Raw genomic sequence first — 13,980 nt, 5'->3', positions numbered from 1 at the left:
CAGATCTAGCGTATCTATCCCGCAATACTGGGGCCTACTTAGTGTAGGTACTCTATCTGCTGTAGATGGAGCCTAGAACCTCGGGGCTGTAACATTCTGGCTGAGACTTGGTGCAGCCGTCGTTCTCAGGTTGTGTAAGTAGGTACTTCGTATGGTCGGTGCCTGGTATCGAGAGACAGTTATACGGTACCTATTCTTGAAGAGATATGCCGACATTCGCACTCCCCACAACACCAGGCTGTGATGCCAGTGTTAAGGTTGGAAAATGCTTGATATTAATTTCGGGCGAGCTGACGAGCCTTCCTAGCCTGTCCAAATGAAACATTCTAACTCCACCTTCAAGACTAGCGGACAATTTCAGCGCACTAGGTTAGAGACTCTCCAGCGGCCAATCCGTCTACATACTCACCTATGTACTTCTCATCCTTGGAATATGCCTGCATGTGAATAGGGATACAGTCATGACATGTTTGCAAAGATCCATTTACGCTCGCATTCGCTAGTTGGTAAATGTAAACTCCTAAGCAGACTACCTACTTACAAGTACTACTTATGTAAGAGATCACTACAGGTGCTCTAGGTATACGTGCCTAGGTACACTACCTACAACGCGACAGGCCACCGTTACATTGAACCCCTGTTACTGCCCTGTGTCTGCCCTGTGATTTTCTTTGGGCAGTGATGTCACTAAAATGTAGCAGACCAGTGATCTTGGAATTTTCATACATAGTATGACGTATAAGAGACACAGTCTCTTGACCAGGTAGGTAGCACAATTCGGCCCAGCCCACGAACTTCGCTTAGGCATTATTTGCATGCTTATCCCCAATTCAGTCACATTGTGAACAATTGTAGCAGCCCTATCTCAGATGGGAGAAATGAAGACCGCATTAGTGCACCACGTTGGGATATGGAGGCCGGAAACGGCTGGCAACAGCGATTCTCGCTTGAAGACGGGCAGGTTAGGTATTGCTTCGCCACCCCACATTCGGTTGCGCAACCCGAGTACGAACCACACGTGTCCCAATATCACGGCGTACGGGCTCTAGGTAGCACTTTATGGCCTGTCCTGACGTACTTAGGCTACCCGAATAGCCAGATATTACCTGCTCACTCAAATGGCCATACGACCTTTGAAGAGCGGGAATGAGGACTTAGAGACCATCGAAGCCCGAAAGCTACAATTATGAGGGAAAGAGTAAATGGGGGGGAAGCCGACTTCTAAGAATCCCATTCACTGATTTGCTGCTTAGTCTCATGGATATCGACCACGAGCAGGTTATAGTCATCATCAACGCTCAAATCTCCCTCCAAAGAACCGCCATATGTATATAAAATATTGCTATCATCTAATTAATTGTACAGGTTGCTTAAAACTAACTCTAATGTATATCTGAGCTGAGAGATCCCTTTCATATGCCTATCGCCGTCCCGCTTACTTACCTACGCCTCATTCAACTCTTCGTAATCTGGGAGTTTCCAATCCTTCACTTGCTCCTTCAACACCATCGCGCCGATATTGACTTGGAAAAATGCCAGCACGGCAACGAAGATATGCATCAAGGAGATGCCAAACGCAGTCGACATGAACGACATGCCCCAGTCGGAACCCTCTCCAATCCCCTTCTGCACCTGGTCCATAAACGGCCGGAACTTCGCATCATAAGAGGCAAGAGCCTTGTCGAGATCCGCCCCGGCGTCAGATTTGTCGGACTTCTCCGCCGTCCCCTTTCCGCAGTGCCGCCCGATTTCACCGGCCAGGACGTAGGCGCCGACGATGCTCGATGTAGTCCCCATGCCCGTGTTCGCCGTAGGGCACCAAGCAGCGTCGCCAACAAGGACAACACGACCCTTGAACCATCGGTCCAGCTTCACGATCGCCATGCGCTCGAGGTAGAAGTCGTTATCGGTGTTCATGGCTTTCAAGATGTTCTCCGTCTCCCAGCCCGCGCCGCGCATGAACTCCGTCAAAGCCTCCTTCTCGGCCTTGACGTCGCCCCGCGCAACGTTGTCGAGGGCATGGGTCTTGCCGCCGATGTATATCTGCAAAGTCTCGGGATGCGACCGTCGCGCCATGATCCCTTTATTGCCTGGTGCCACGTAGAACGTGGCGAGGAATTCTTCTCCCTGTTGTATCGGCTTGTGCATAGTGAAATAGCCGACCATAACGCCGTCTAGCGGGCGGGCTGCGTCCTTGGCACCAGGGCCGAGCATCATCTTGCGCGTACGTGAGTTGAGGCCCTCAGCGCCGACCACTTGCCAAATCTCTAAGTCAGTGTTTCCTCTTCACTTTTAGAAGAAATCCCCGATACTCGCCGATACTCGGGATGACATGTGTGTAGACGCTCAGGTGTAGGAGAGAAAAACAAAGAGCTTGAGAGGGAATTTACCTAAGTCGAAAGAATCCTCCCTGCCATTCGCCAACCGGACAACCACAGAACTGCCCTTGTCATCGTATTTCTCGATGGACGTTCCAAAAATGAACTTGGCACCGTGCTTGACGGCAGCATCATACAAGATACGGCATATATCCCCTCTCATGATCTCAAACTCCGTCGTGAAGTTCTGCACGCCATCCTTGGTTGTCGTCGCCGGGAAGAAGGCGCGCCGGCGGCCTCGCTTGTCGATGAGCTGTACGCCCTTTTCCGGAGCGACCTTGGCTTTGAAGGCCTCTTCCAGCTTCATGCGCTTCATGACTTCGATGCCGTGGCCTCGGAGGTCGAGCTGGAGACCTGTGTCCCGGAGGCTGGAGAAGCGCTCGACTACCGTGATGTCGTGGCCTATCTTCGCCAACCAGTACGCGAGCGCGTTGCCGGCGATGCCGGCGCCGCTTATAAGGATCTTGAGCTGTGCCATGATGGTACTCTAGAGCCGGTGTTTGGATATAATGGAGATGATCAATAAGTTTGTCCACGTTGCTAATTGCTGTTGTTCACTCAGCCTGGTATTAGTGGCATGTTTGATGTCTGAACCGCAGGGTAATGTAAGGTATAGGGAGTTATATATCACTAGAAATACGGACTTTTGCTATGTCCGCTACCCGGGATGCGCGAAAAGCTCATTTAGATGTCCGTCAATCTTGAGCAGGTTCACTTTGGCTATCGGCCGATATGGCCGAATAGACCGTGAATTCACCGAAGGCGGCACCAGGTTGAAAATGAGCATGTCATGCAATGATACCCCATCGTTATATATTATAAACCCTAGTTCGGAAACCCATTCTCACCCGAGAATCTTGTTAACCGTGTTTCACGACATCATCTGCCTGGTAAGTGTTGCAAGGGGCGCCTGATCTAACTATTTCGGAACTCCTGAAAACAGTACCACCATTATTATGACGAAATATTTGCTGTATTCAAGGTTGAGAGTGGTGGAAGGGAAGTTTTGCGTCTCGTTCAGTGTAGTCTACCTATCTCTTATCTACCTATCTATCTATTTTTCACACATCACCGAAGAAATGAAATGAGGAGTTAGGACGAGGTTCATACAGCTCGGGTACGTGATCACTACCAAAGGTTAGGAAAGAAAAAATCCAAGTTGAATTCCAGCCCAAGAACATCTTGGTCACCGTCACCGCTAGATGATGCGAGACTGCCATCGTTAGGAGACGGCCAAGGCGCAGCCCTCGCTCGCGCCTCTAGTATGTCATAGCAAAGAACAAGACTATCCCGCGCGTTCTGAGCCATTGTCAACTCGCACACGGCGTCTATATCCGCCGAGTTAGCTACAGCCAGTACGATACTCAGGAACATAGGGCCCTTGATATTTGTTTCCCCTTGCCGAATGCGCTCCCATGATAACGCAGAGAGGTCATGCATAGCCTGTCTGAGGAAATCGAGTTGTCTCGTATTACTGCGGAAAGTGCCGTCGTCACGCTGGGACTGGGCTTGGACGAGAATCTCATGCGCGATGGTAGACGCTGCGTACCTGAACCCCTCGCGGAACATGCCGCTCCCTGTAGCCATAAGTCGCGAGAAGTGATCATCGGGCTCTGGGGATAGGAAGGCTAGGGTCGCTTCTAAGGTGGCCTTTCGCGAGTAGTTGAACAAAGGGTTCAGACGTGCTTCGCTGGCGAAGGGGCAGTGTAGAGGTATCAGGAATCGGCGTACTAGATAATCGCAATAATTCCGTTGAAATGCGGTCACCCCGGCACTTCGGTTATCTGAGGCGAACTTATTGCATGCTCGACAGGCGTCTGTAATTTCCCGATGCAGTGTGAGAACGCCTTGGTACGCTAGTTCAGAGTGTAACCCATTTAAGAGTTGGACAGTACGGAGCCGACTTGGCAGGGAATCAATCAACTGAAGCTGCATCGCCGCTGAAGTGTAGCCTCCTTTGGCATGTGGCTGCAAGACGGTGGTGCTTTCATCAATCTCATCGTCATTAATGTTCGAAGGGGCTTCCGTATCGAAATCTTCAAGTGATATCCGGGGTGGCATTGCAGAGTCTAAGGAAGACTGTACGAGTAGTTCGAGAATGGTATACCATAAGCGCCTGTGGACTTCGGCTTGTAACGAGGACATGCTTGGAAGATGCTTAGGATCTCGATGTAAGCCTATTTGCATGGCTCTGTGGATAAGTGAGCCCATAGACATCCACACCAAGTCACCGCCAACTGAGTATATCTGTCGGGCAAGCATAACTAAGCAATGGATTTGCAACCCACTGATGTTCAAGCGGTCTTTCTCGAGTGGCCCTGATAACCAAGCTTGGGCAGTGTATATCCACTGCTGAACTATATCGCGCAGCTGATTGTCTGGGCCACCCTGGAGACTTGACCCAATGCCGATAACGAGAAGAATTTTGAACCGCTGCGACGCACTCACACTTTCGGGATTCTCCCATAGACTTGGGTACTCGGCCCAGAATGTAGGCTCATGCAGTATTCTATGGACAGGTTCGAAACACCGGAAGTAGACGGTCGCCATATCATCTGCCATGGCGCGGGGTGGTGGCTCGAGAGACGGCCGCGGGGAAGTTAGGCATCTGCTCGGCCTATTCGCTTTGAGACTTTTCGCAATTCTCTTGCACTTCTTGTAGAGATCATCGATTTCGGTGACTACGGCCTTCGTCTCATCGCTCTGAAATGATGTGCTCTCAGCGCCACAGGCTACCTCAAAGCACTTGTAAACTAATTGGAACTTTCGAATGATTAGTTATTTGGCATCTAAAAAAAGAGCGAGGAACGGGCTTGCCTCTGGGGCCGTTCCCATCCAGTCACTCCATCTCAGGAGCCGCGTTTTCTTCAGCATGATCTCCGAATCTCGAAGACCAGACTGCCGGGTGAGTACATGCCGCCCCGTCTCGGCAAGTCCATAGGCCGGGCTTGAGGCAGATAGCGCTTCAAGTTTCCGCACTCGCTGCCTTAGATCCTGAAGTTCTGATGCTTCTTGGACGCGGTTTGATGTCTGAAATTCATCGTGATTCGTTCTAGTCGAGCACTCTGCCTGCGGAGCTTGAGATCTTATTGCATATCCACTCGGGGCTGGTAGACTATGTTCATGTCCTGCGGTAGGTATTCCACCATTAGTGCCGGGGGTCAAAGGAAGAGGCGAGGCCCTCGGACTCAAAGCCGCAGATGCCTGATTTTCGATTCGGCGAAGGGGTAGCGGGATATTGCCAACTCCCCCGAGACCCAATCGATAAGAACAACGTGTGTTCGTAGAGACGCAGCGCGCGCAAGGGGTAGCTCGATCACACTTGATCTTGCGACGCCGACAAGCTAAGCACGACAAGGCGGGTCTACGGCGACGTCGGGGTTCTTCTTCCATAAGTACTAAGTCGCTCAGTCATTCGGCCGTATGCTTCCCAAAAGTGCGCGTAGCCGGATTTAGATCATGGATATGCATATATAAATAAATAAATTGATACGAGAGCAGAGAACAAATGTTGCCTGTCAAGAAGGGCTGCGTGTCGGACATAGTGAATTTCCCGTTGAATTTCCCGAATAAGCCGTCGCTTATATCCGCACCTAGGCTACGGCCACACAATTAAATATCCTTGAGCCGAGTCGCGTCTAGATCTGCTTTCATTGATGCCATACGAACTAATCATTATACCCCAAGTTCTCAAGCATAGCAGAAGTGAGGATGTGCATTTGAATAATCCCAAGGGACGCGCTTCGAAACATTTAACACCGAGCTGAAACATGTGTAATCCGAACTGAGCACTAATACTCTAGAAGGCGAACATCGACTACCAATTTCATGAAAATCTCTGGGGATTGCAATCAATTCGCCAGCTTCGGCGAATTGGCTGCCTAGGGAACGCGTTTATTAGGAAATCTTGATATTGGATCAGCACGCTAGGTTGAGCTTCATCCACCGGTCAGAGCAAGCATCCATATGTACAGTTAGTTTCAAAAAGTGGTAGTTAATTCATAATTGATAATTCGCACACCACATCTCACACGCCAGTAGATTGAAGTAACATTTCAAGAATGAAGGTTGGTTTTCTACTCAAGCAGTCGTGCACGTATACCTATACTAGACATATAGGTGAGTTAAGTTGCAATTGATTTTCCGGAGCCAGGCACATTGACTACAGCCCCAGAAGCTAGTGTAACCCCGGGGCTTTGACCGGAACTGATGCATTTATGACAGATGCGGTGGAGCACCAATCCCGACGACTACCCCGCAAGCTGGGGTAAGTGCTCGGGTGTTCATTCATTTTGGATATCACTGCACTTCCCCATCTGCTAAGCATTGGGCGGGGCGGAGGAGTACACCTCGTTACTCGGATTTCGGAGTAATACTCCGCTTGTGATGGTGACATTTTGCAATAGTTTGCGGATCTTACACACCGATGGCGGGGGTTTCGTGGAGAGTCGTTGCAACATTAGCGTCCATATGTAGACCTTCCGTATACCGATACTCCTCTTTTCCCCTTCGTAATCTCCCCTTTCAAAGCTCTCTTCCCTTCACGCCACGGAATACATCACTTTCATATACCAACGTACGCACGTACGCCAGGACTAAGCGCAATTCCAAGATGCTGCAGGGATGTACATTCAAAAGCGTGCTCGACAAGGGCGAGAGGGTTAGTATGGGTGTATGGCAGACGTTGCCAGGCCAGAATGTATCGAGAGTGCTCGCGCGGACGCCAGGCGTCGACTGGGTACTCGTAGACTGCGAGCACGGAAACATCGACGACGCCGCGATGCACGAGGCTGTTCCGGCTATCGCAAGTTGTGGTGTCAGTCCGATAGTCCGAATACCCGATATGCAGGGCTGGATGATCAAGAGTGAGTAGTACTACAAGGTCTTGAGCAGGCTGGCCAGAACTTCTTCATTACCCAGACACGATCACTGACATATTTTACAGGGGCGCTTGACGCGGGGGCACACGGGGTGAGTGAAGCTCAAAGGGCTTGAAACCCAATGGGGGGAGATGTTCATAACTGTTGACTCTGTGGTCCTAGATCTTGATACCGCTTCTTCGCTCCGCCGAAGAGGCCAAGAAGATTGTTGCGGCCGCCAAATTCCCTCCGCTGGGACAACGCGGCCTAGGTTCGCCATTCGCGATGGAGCGTTTCCATCCGATTCCCACAATGACGGAATATCTACAGCACGCGAATCAGTCGCTACTGACCATAGTGCAAATTGAAACGCAAGAAGCGTTAGACGCTGTAGAGGAGATCGCGGCGGTTCCGGGTATTGACGTGCTATTCGTCGGCCCCTTTGATTTAGGCAACAATATAGGGCATCCGATTCTCGATGGCGTAATGAAGCCTGAGCTCGAACAGGCCATTGATCGCGTCCTTGCAGCTACAACCAAGGCTGGCAAGAAGGCAGGATTCTTTGCTAGTAATGGAGAACAAGCGAAGAAGTATGCGGATAAAGGCTTCCATATGGTCAACGCGGCTCTGGATACTTCCCTGTTGCAGACTAGCTTGGAGCGTTCTCTTGCCGCAGCTCACGGACAGGCGGTACCGAAGGCTGCGGGACGGTATTAGCGAGCACATTACTCTAATTCGGATGTTGGTTAAACGGTGATCATAATTACAGTAGATATTATCATGCTGCCTGTATAGACGAAGCGTGGGGAAAAAGAGTTACGATGCCTTCTCAGCCTGATCCATTTTAGCCTTGACTTGATCAGCAGTGAAACGGTGCATGAGCCTTATAGCCTCCGAGACCGATTGCGGCTGCTCTTCGGGAGCCGAGGACTTGCTAATATGGATCTGTCAGGCCCGCCGTCAGCAAGGAGTCTACCTAGTGGCCATATCACCAACAAATGAATACATGGTTTCTGATCTACAAATATTAAAAGGCCATCTGAGACTGGACCTGAGCAGCCAGGTCGGCTCGTCTCTCGCAAAACATATCACTTTATGAACATACCACAGGAACATCAAAGTCGTAGAGCTCACGCCATTTCGGCGCTGACTCTGAGTTGACTATGTCGACCTCTTTGAACTGAAAGGGCCGGGTGTCCCAGACGTCGGATAGGACTGAGCGGGCGTTAGAGCACAAGCCGCAGTTCTCACGCGTGAACAGAGTAATTCTGCAGGACTGGAAGAGCCGAATAGTCGGTCGCATGGTGTGATACGATGCGTAGGATAAGTAAGTTGGTTGGGTAGTTGAGTAACAAAACTTCCCCTGTCCTACGGTACCTAAGTACCTACCTACTGTTATAGCAGATACCTAGCAGGAGCTAGCAGGCCTGTAGGGGTGGATTACTGCCCTGGATCCGCCCTGGAGATCCGATCAGTTGGAGCTTTAGGTGACACTGGAGCACGATAGTTGCGTCATAGGCGGCAAATGACTGGACAAGCATCGTGCAGTGCTATTGAGAGCTTCGTTGAATGAATATCGTGCCGAAAGCGGCAGGCGGTGGAATTATTTGGTCTGTAGCTGACTCCCGCCTCCAGATTCCATGAGCTTCTCAAGCCCAATCGTGTCGACGTCTCTGGCCGTCCGTGTTTGCTACCCATTCCCTCCATTCTAGGCACATAAACACTTGTTACCGCCAATATTAATTCGCTTGCCTAACGGGTCTGTTCGAATTTGTATACTGTCGCGTTCTACTGAATCTATTCTCGACCGAACCCCTCGTCTCATCGCGTCTCATCGCATCCCACCCCATCAGGTACATTAACTCTACAACCTGAGAGTTCAAGGGTGCACAATACGCCGGAAGTAGCCGAGAGCCAATCACCCGCGTCGTTCATTCACGTGTTAGGGCAGCGGCAGATATGGCATTGAAGTGCGTTCACCAAGGCTGCGGCAAGGAGTACAGCGATTCCGATGAAGTGTGCAGGTACCATCCAGGCCCGCCGGTTTTCCACGAGGGGCAGAAAGGTGGGTGACTTACTGACTGACTGACTGACTGATACACTAACCCGACCATTTGTTTCTGTTTTTGTTTCCATTCATGTCATGCGTTGGCACATCGTCTCCTCTTCTCTCAGAATGCGACACGGCTACTGACGTGACAGCACAACAAACTAGGTTGGAAGTGTTGCAAGCCTCGATTCCTCACCTTCGACGAATTCCTCCAAATCCCCCCCTGCACCGAAGGAAAGCACAGCACCACCGACCACCCACCGAAAATTGAGAAAAAGGAACTAGTTGCCGATGTAGCCCCCACTGCGCAGTCCCTCTCTGATAAGTTGGCTGAGGCCGTCTCGTCAACACCTAGCCGCGCACCCCTCGCACCCCAGCCTGCAGCTACAGCACCGCCACCGCCTGCTGAGTCCGAGGATGACGAGCCTAATCTCGAGATACCCGACGCCAAGCCATGCAGGCGGAAAGGTTGCAACGCGACTTACAAGAAAGGCCAGCAGAGGTCTGATGACGAGAGTTGCGTTCACCACCCAGGCGCACCCATATTCCACGAGGGCAGCAAGGGTTACAGCTGCTGCAAACGCCGGGTGCTAGAGTTTGATCAGTTTATGAAGATCGAGGGCTGTAAGACATCGCCGCGTCATTTATTCATTGGGTCGGGCCAAGACAATAGTAAGAAAAAAAGCCAGGGCACCAGCATTGGCAGTCATGGTGAGGAATTGCTGGAGACGGTGCGACACGATTTCTACCAGACCCCCACGACAGTCATAGCATCCTTCTTCCTAAAGAAGATAGACAGCGCTAGAGCGACAGTTGAGTTCAATCCAAACTCCCTAGATCTAGATCTTCCAACAGATGAGCCAGCACCAAAGCGCTATAAGGCCTCCGTCCCACTCTTTGGTGAGATTGATGTACAGAAATCCACCTTCAAGATCCTTGGTACGAAACTCGAGGTTAGCCTGTACAAGGCGGATGGTGCAAGCTGGCCAGTCCTTCGGAGCGACGACCAGCGCACTGGAGAGATATTACAAATCGGCCGAGCTGGGCGGGTATGAGACAACCACGCATTGCAACGAGAAGACGCCGAGAAAAAAAACGATGTAACCAAGGAAAAATGAAAAAATATGTTCCACAAAATTGCCTGTTAACCATACTGCTTACCTCTTGAAAATAATGTGTAGTGCTAGCTCATGTAAAGACTACATGTATTCGGCGGAGCGATGGTAGACACTTACTGTATGTTGTATATGAACTTACAAGAAGCAGGTAGAGACTTGACAATTCGCTAATCGCTTCCTATTGCGATGCTGCTGCTCTTTGGGGGTTTCTTTTTCCTTTTTTCTTTCTCTTCGCCACCTCTCGCCATCTACATCTCTGTCAAGTTTACTCTACTCTCAATCACAGGGATCAACGATGTCGCGAATCACTGATCAAGAAATTGGTCGGGTATCGATCAAATCGTGACGGAAATCCTTTGATTTATCATTTATCCCGTGGCGTCGACAACCCTGATCTTGGAAATGAGTATTTCAGCGGCTCGGCCCTTGTGGTCCTTTCAAGACCTTGGCTTCATTGAAGGAAATATCTTGGTAAAGACACATCCCTACGTCCGATCAGCAATATAGGAATCGGCAATCTATCTAAGTCGCTTGGCGACGCATGCAAATCATCAAGACGCGCAAGATAATCTAGACTTCGTACTGACTCTGAATGCCCAGACATGTGCCCAGGTCTTGGAGTCAGCTACGCCTCCATGCCAGCCGGAGACTTATCTCTACGATGACCCAAGCCTAGCCTTGCCGTCTCTGAGTGCGTTTCAAAAGTGGAATAAAAGGCCGCCAAGGACTACGGATCGGCATTTGGTGACATTGCCGAAGCGTGGCCAATGAGTCAGCTAGCTTGCTAGTGTAGCGTGCCGGGAGCCTCATTAGCCCGAGATAGGAAGTCCCGGCTTGATGCCCCGACACGGCGCGTAGCTATATGTAGGTAGCAGGGTTGGGCACCGATGCTTGTGTACATCTATTTTGAATTACTCCGAGAGACTATAATTCTGTTGTCTTGGAAGCCTACCTAGTATCGATTTGTGGCTGATTATGCTGATACCAGGCCAAGAAATATGTCATTCCGATGCGAGTTGATTATTTCTGTCTGTAGGCCATCTCATTACAACTGTATAACACGTAAGCCTCTCACTACTCTCAAGTCTTACGTGTACTGCAGGAATGGGGAGGGCTTAGGCACAAGATTGTGTAATCATCCAAGACAAAAAGGGTCGTATCTAGTTTGCTACTAAATCATTAGAGAATATTGGCATCATTCTTCCTCTCCACATGGTTTTCCCTTCCCCTGCCCTCCGCCATGTGTTCTTTGTCATGACTTTGAGAGAAAGCACTGCCGTCCGTTATTCCATTTTCCCGAGATCCCCTTGACTCCGTTTATTGTTCCCTGATTTCCTCGTGAAAGGCCCACATGCAAATATATCAAACCTAGCGATTCAGATGATTCATCACCTCTCTGGTTCAGGCACGGCCGTCATCTTAACGATGGCCTTGCCATCTGCTACACAAACAAAGCTTGGCCATTTCTTTATGCGCTCATCATCAGCCGTATCTACGGCGAAGTAGAAACTTTGACCATTTTCCAGGTCTGGGATAGAAGTGGTCATTTTCTCGATTTGCAGCTCTGAGTTCTCAATGGTAGTCCTGAATACATGTCATGTTAGTCAACGATTAATATATGGCGAGAAGAATTCTTACTGAGAAGATAAGGTTGGACCCTTGACACTGCGGGACGAACTTTGAGTTTTGCTTGACTCTCTCCTTGTTTTGACGTTGCTGTAAAGTTTCCGTATTATTACAGTCAAGAGGTGGCCAAAGCCCGCCACAACCACTGTGACAAGCAAAGTCAGCAACTTCAATTCTGGTCAAGAAACAGATGACTTTGGTAATGACTGTAGCGGCTACTTACGAACAGGCGTGCCTAATGCAAGAGCCCATTGCCTGGAAGAGTCTGTAAGTCAACTGGGTTATAGACGGAGGGGAGTTGGAAAACTCACGGATGTTCCATATCGCACAGGTGGTGCAGCAAGGCTAGATTTACTCCTAGGATGGCGATCACAGAGCCAAACTGCAAAATCGACCATGGGGACCAATACAGGATGATGAGAGGCTCCTCCACGCAGAACTGCATCCCAAAGAGGCAAAATACCTCTATGACAAGCATGGCAGTCGCCACGAGGAATATTCCAAAAGTGAGTCCGAGTGAGACGGCGAGTTTCTTTCGAAATTTCTCGGTAGTAAAGGCCGGGTGGTTACGGTATTCCATCGTCCTGTATATCTATTAGTGATTATACCAAGGCAGCTTGATCTTCGTTGAGTCTTACCATTGGAATATACATGACGTCGAGAGCAATGCTATGATCACAAGGAAGAAGAGACTCCAGTACAACGCTTCAATGTGAATTCTATCGAGGTTCGAAGTGAATCGTGCGTATGATTGGCACCGGTATGCGTTAATAGCGTCGAAGGGGGCTTCCATTTTATTTCTTCTACGCCGTTAATGTTAAGAATTTCTGGAGTATAAAACACAATTACAATAGCAGGAATCTTGTAACGCTTCAAAGGGCTTAATGAGATAGTTAAGGGGAATAGGCCATGTGGTTTTGTATGGCTAGGTGACCGGGGACTTACTTATATGTTTAAGATTAGCCAAGTCTGGGGAACCGCCCTGGCCTTTCGTCTTCCAGCATACCGGCCCAAGACCCAGGTGGAACTAGATCTTCCTTATCGAAGATGACGGGCATCTTGGTATACTCCAGCCAAGCCCATGGTGACGCCCACCAGATGCATTTCATTTATGATTCCAAAAAGAGGTAAGCAGCCACAATTTGTTATCATCGAGAGCTGAGAACGATGGCCAAGACGAAATCTCTGGCACAGGTATAAACACACACACATTCTTGAAGCTTAACAGCATCTCTATCAGGCTGTCACGATATAGTGGTTGATATAGTGGTTGCAATAGATTTCCCTTCAATTTTAAGGAACGGGATGGAAGCCTCATGGGACTAACACTTAGTGGTGGGGGGTAGAGAATTTAGCTTTCGCCCTAATGAATCGGCCACCGCCTTGTCATCTTGGCAGGAGCCGCTACATGAAACCTTCTTGTCTTTCAAACTTGGCGACCTTTTCGTCAGTAATTCAGAGTAGTGGGCATGATGTGCGTAGTGGCTTGCTTGGCAAAAGTTCCGGGTCTTGGTTCGTGATGCAATCAGCCAACGCGAGGCCTCTGTGTATTCACATTGGAATTTTTGCTCAAATTTCCAAATTGGAGTCATAAATCAACATCTATCCACATGAATGAATTGTTATCAATATTCCCGCGAGCTCGGTGTAAGATCGGTGTTCCTAAGGGCATTTTTGGGCTTAAAAATGAATTTTCCGGCTTTGGAATGGAGCCGGAAATGGACCCAGATGCCATTTTAGCGGAATTTCGGCAATGTGGATTCCGGCGTACTTGTTTTCGGCCCAGTTCGTGATAGCTGATGGGTCTGATGAACCAGAAATCACATAGACATATAGTTGCAAGGAGGTAGGAATTAAATATACCGTAACTGTATTCACCTCGAAACGTAGCTATATAAGGCCCGAGACCTCTCCGAACGAGAGAAACCATACTAAAACACGAAGTAACG

The 13,980-nt window shown here is 49.5% G+C and overlaps 4 protein-coding genes across 4 annotated transcripts; 1 reads left to right on the top strand and 3 right to left on the bottom strand.

Moving 5' to 3' along the window:
* Nucleotides 1-1,443: 1,443 nt before the first annotated feature.
* Nucleotides 1,444-3,399, bottom strand: F5B22DRAFT_662552 (uncharacterized protein; the record flags this gene model as incomplete). The annotated part of the gene is made up of 2 exons (XM_047980455.1): nucleotides 2,391-3,399; nucleotides 1,444-2,255 (listed from the first exon to the last, which is right to left on the bottom strand). The coding sequence occupies exons 1-2, from the start codon at nucleotides 2,854-2,856 to the stop codon at nucleotides 1,444-1,446; spliced, it is 1,278 nt and encodes a 425-aa protein (XP_047833441.1). The 5' UTR covers nucleotides 2,857-3,399.
* On the bottom strand, nucleotides 3,400-5,855 carry F5B22DRAFT_572220 (uncharacterized protein). Its single transcript, XM_047973177.1, has 2 exons — nucleotides 5,196-5,855; nucleotides 3,400-5,141 (listed from the first exon to the last, which is right to left on the bottom strand). The coding sequence occupies exons 1-2, from the start codon at nucleotides 5,769-5,771 to the stop codon at nucleotides 3,507-3,509; spliced, it is 2,211 nt and encodes a 736-aa protein (XP_047833440.1). The 5' UTR covers nucleotides 5,772-5,855; the 3' UTR covers nucleotides 3,400-3,506.
* A 1,189-nt stretch (nucleotides 5,856-7,044) lies between these two features.
* Nucleotides 7,045-10,342, top strand: F5B22DRAFT_634779 (Pyruvate/Phosphoenolpyruvate kinase-like domain-containing protein; the record flags this gene model as incomplete). Its single annotated transcript, XM_047977033.1, has 6 exons — nucleotides 7,045-7,243; nucleotides 7,324-7,349; nucleotides 7,421-7,827; nucleotides 8,451-8,543; nucleotides 9,184-9,302; nucleotides 9,453-10,342. The coding sequence occupies 6 exons, from the start codon at nucleotides 7,045-7,047 to the stop codon at nucleotides 10,340-10,342; spliced, it is 1,734 nt and encodes a 577-aa protein (XP_047833439.1).
* Nucleotides 10,343-11,686: 1,344 nt separating this feature from the next.
* On the bottom strand, nucleotides 11,687-12,824 carry F5B22DRAFT_662544 (uncharacterized protein; the record flags this gene model as incomplete). Its single annotated transcript, XM_047980454.1, has 5 exons — nucleotides 11,687-11,989; nucleotides 12,044-12,176; nucleotides 12,255-12,286; nucleotides 12,343-12,615; nucleotides 12,670-12,824. 5 exons carry the CDS (start codon nucleotides 12,822-12,824, stop codon nucleotides 11,794-11,796), a joined length of 789 nt encoding a protein of 262 aa, XP_047833438.1. The 3' UTR covers nucleotides 11,687-11,793.
* Between the last annotated feature and the right edge of the window lie 1,156 nt (nucleotides 12,825-13,980).

This window comes from Xylaria bambusicola (assembly GCF_022495145.1).
Source record: "Xylaria bambusicola strain CBS 139988 unplaced genomic scaffold F5B22scaffold_9, whole genome shotgun sequence".
Lineage (NCBI taxonomy): Eukaryota > Fungi > Ascomycota > Sordariomycetes > Xylariales > Xylariaceae > Xylaria > Xylaria bambusicola.
This window is presented reverse-complemented; position numbering and strand designations above follow the sequence as displayed.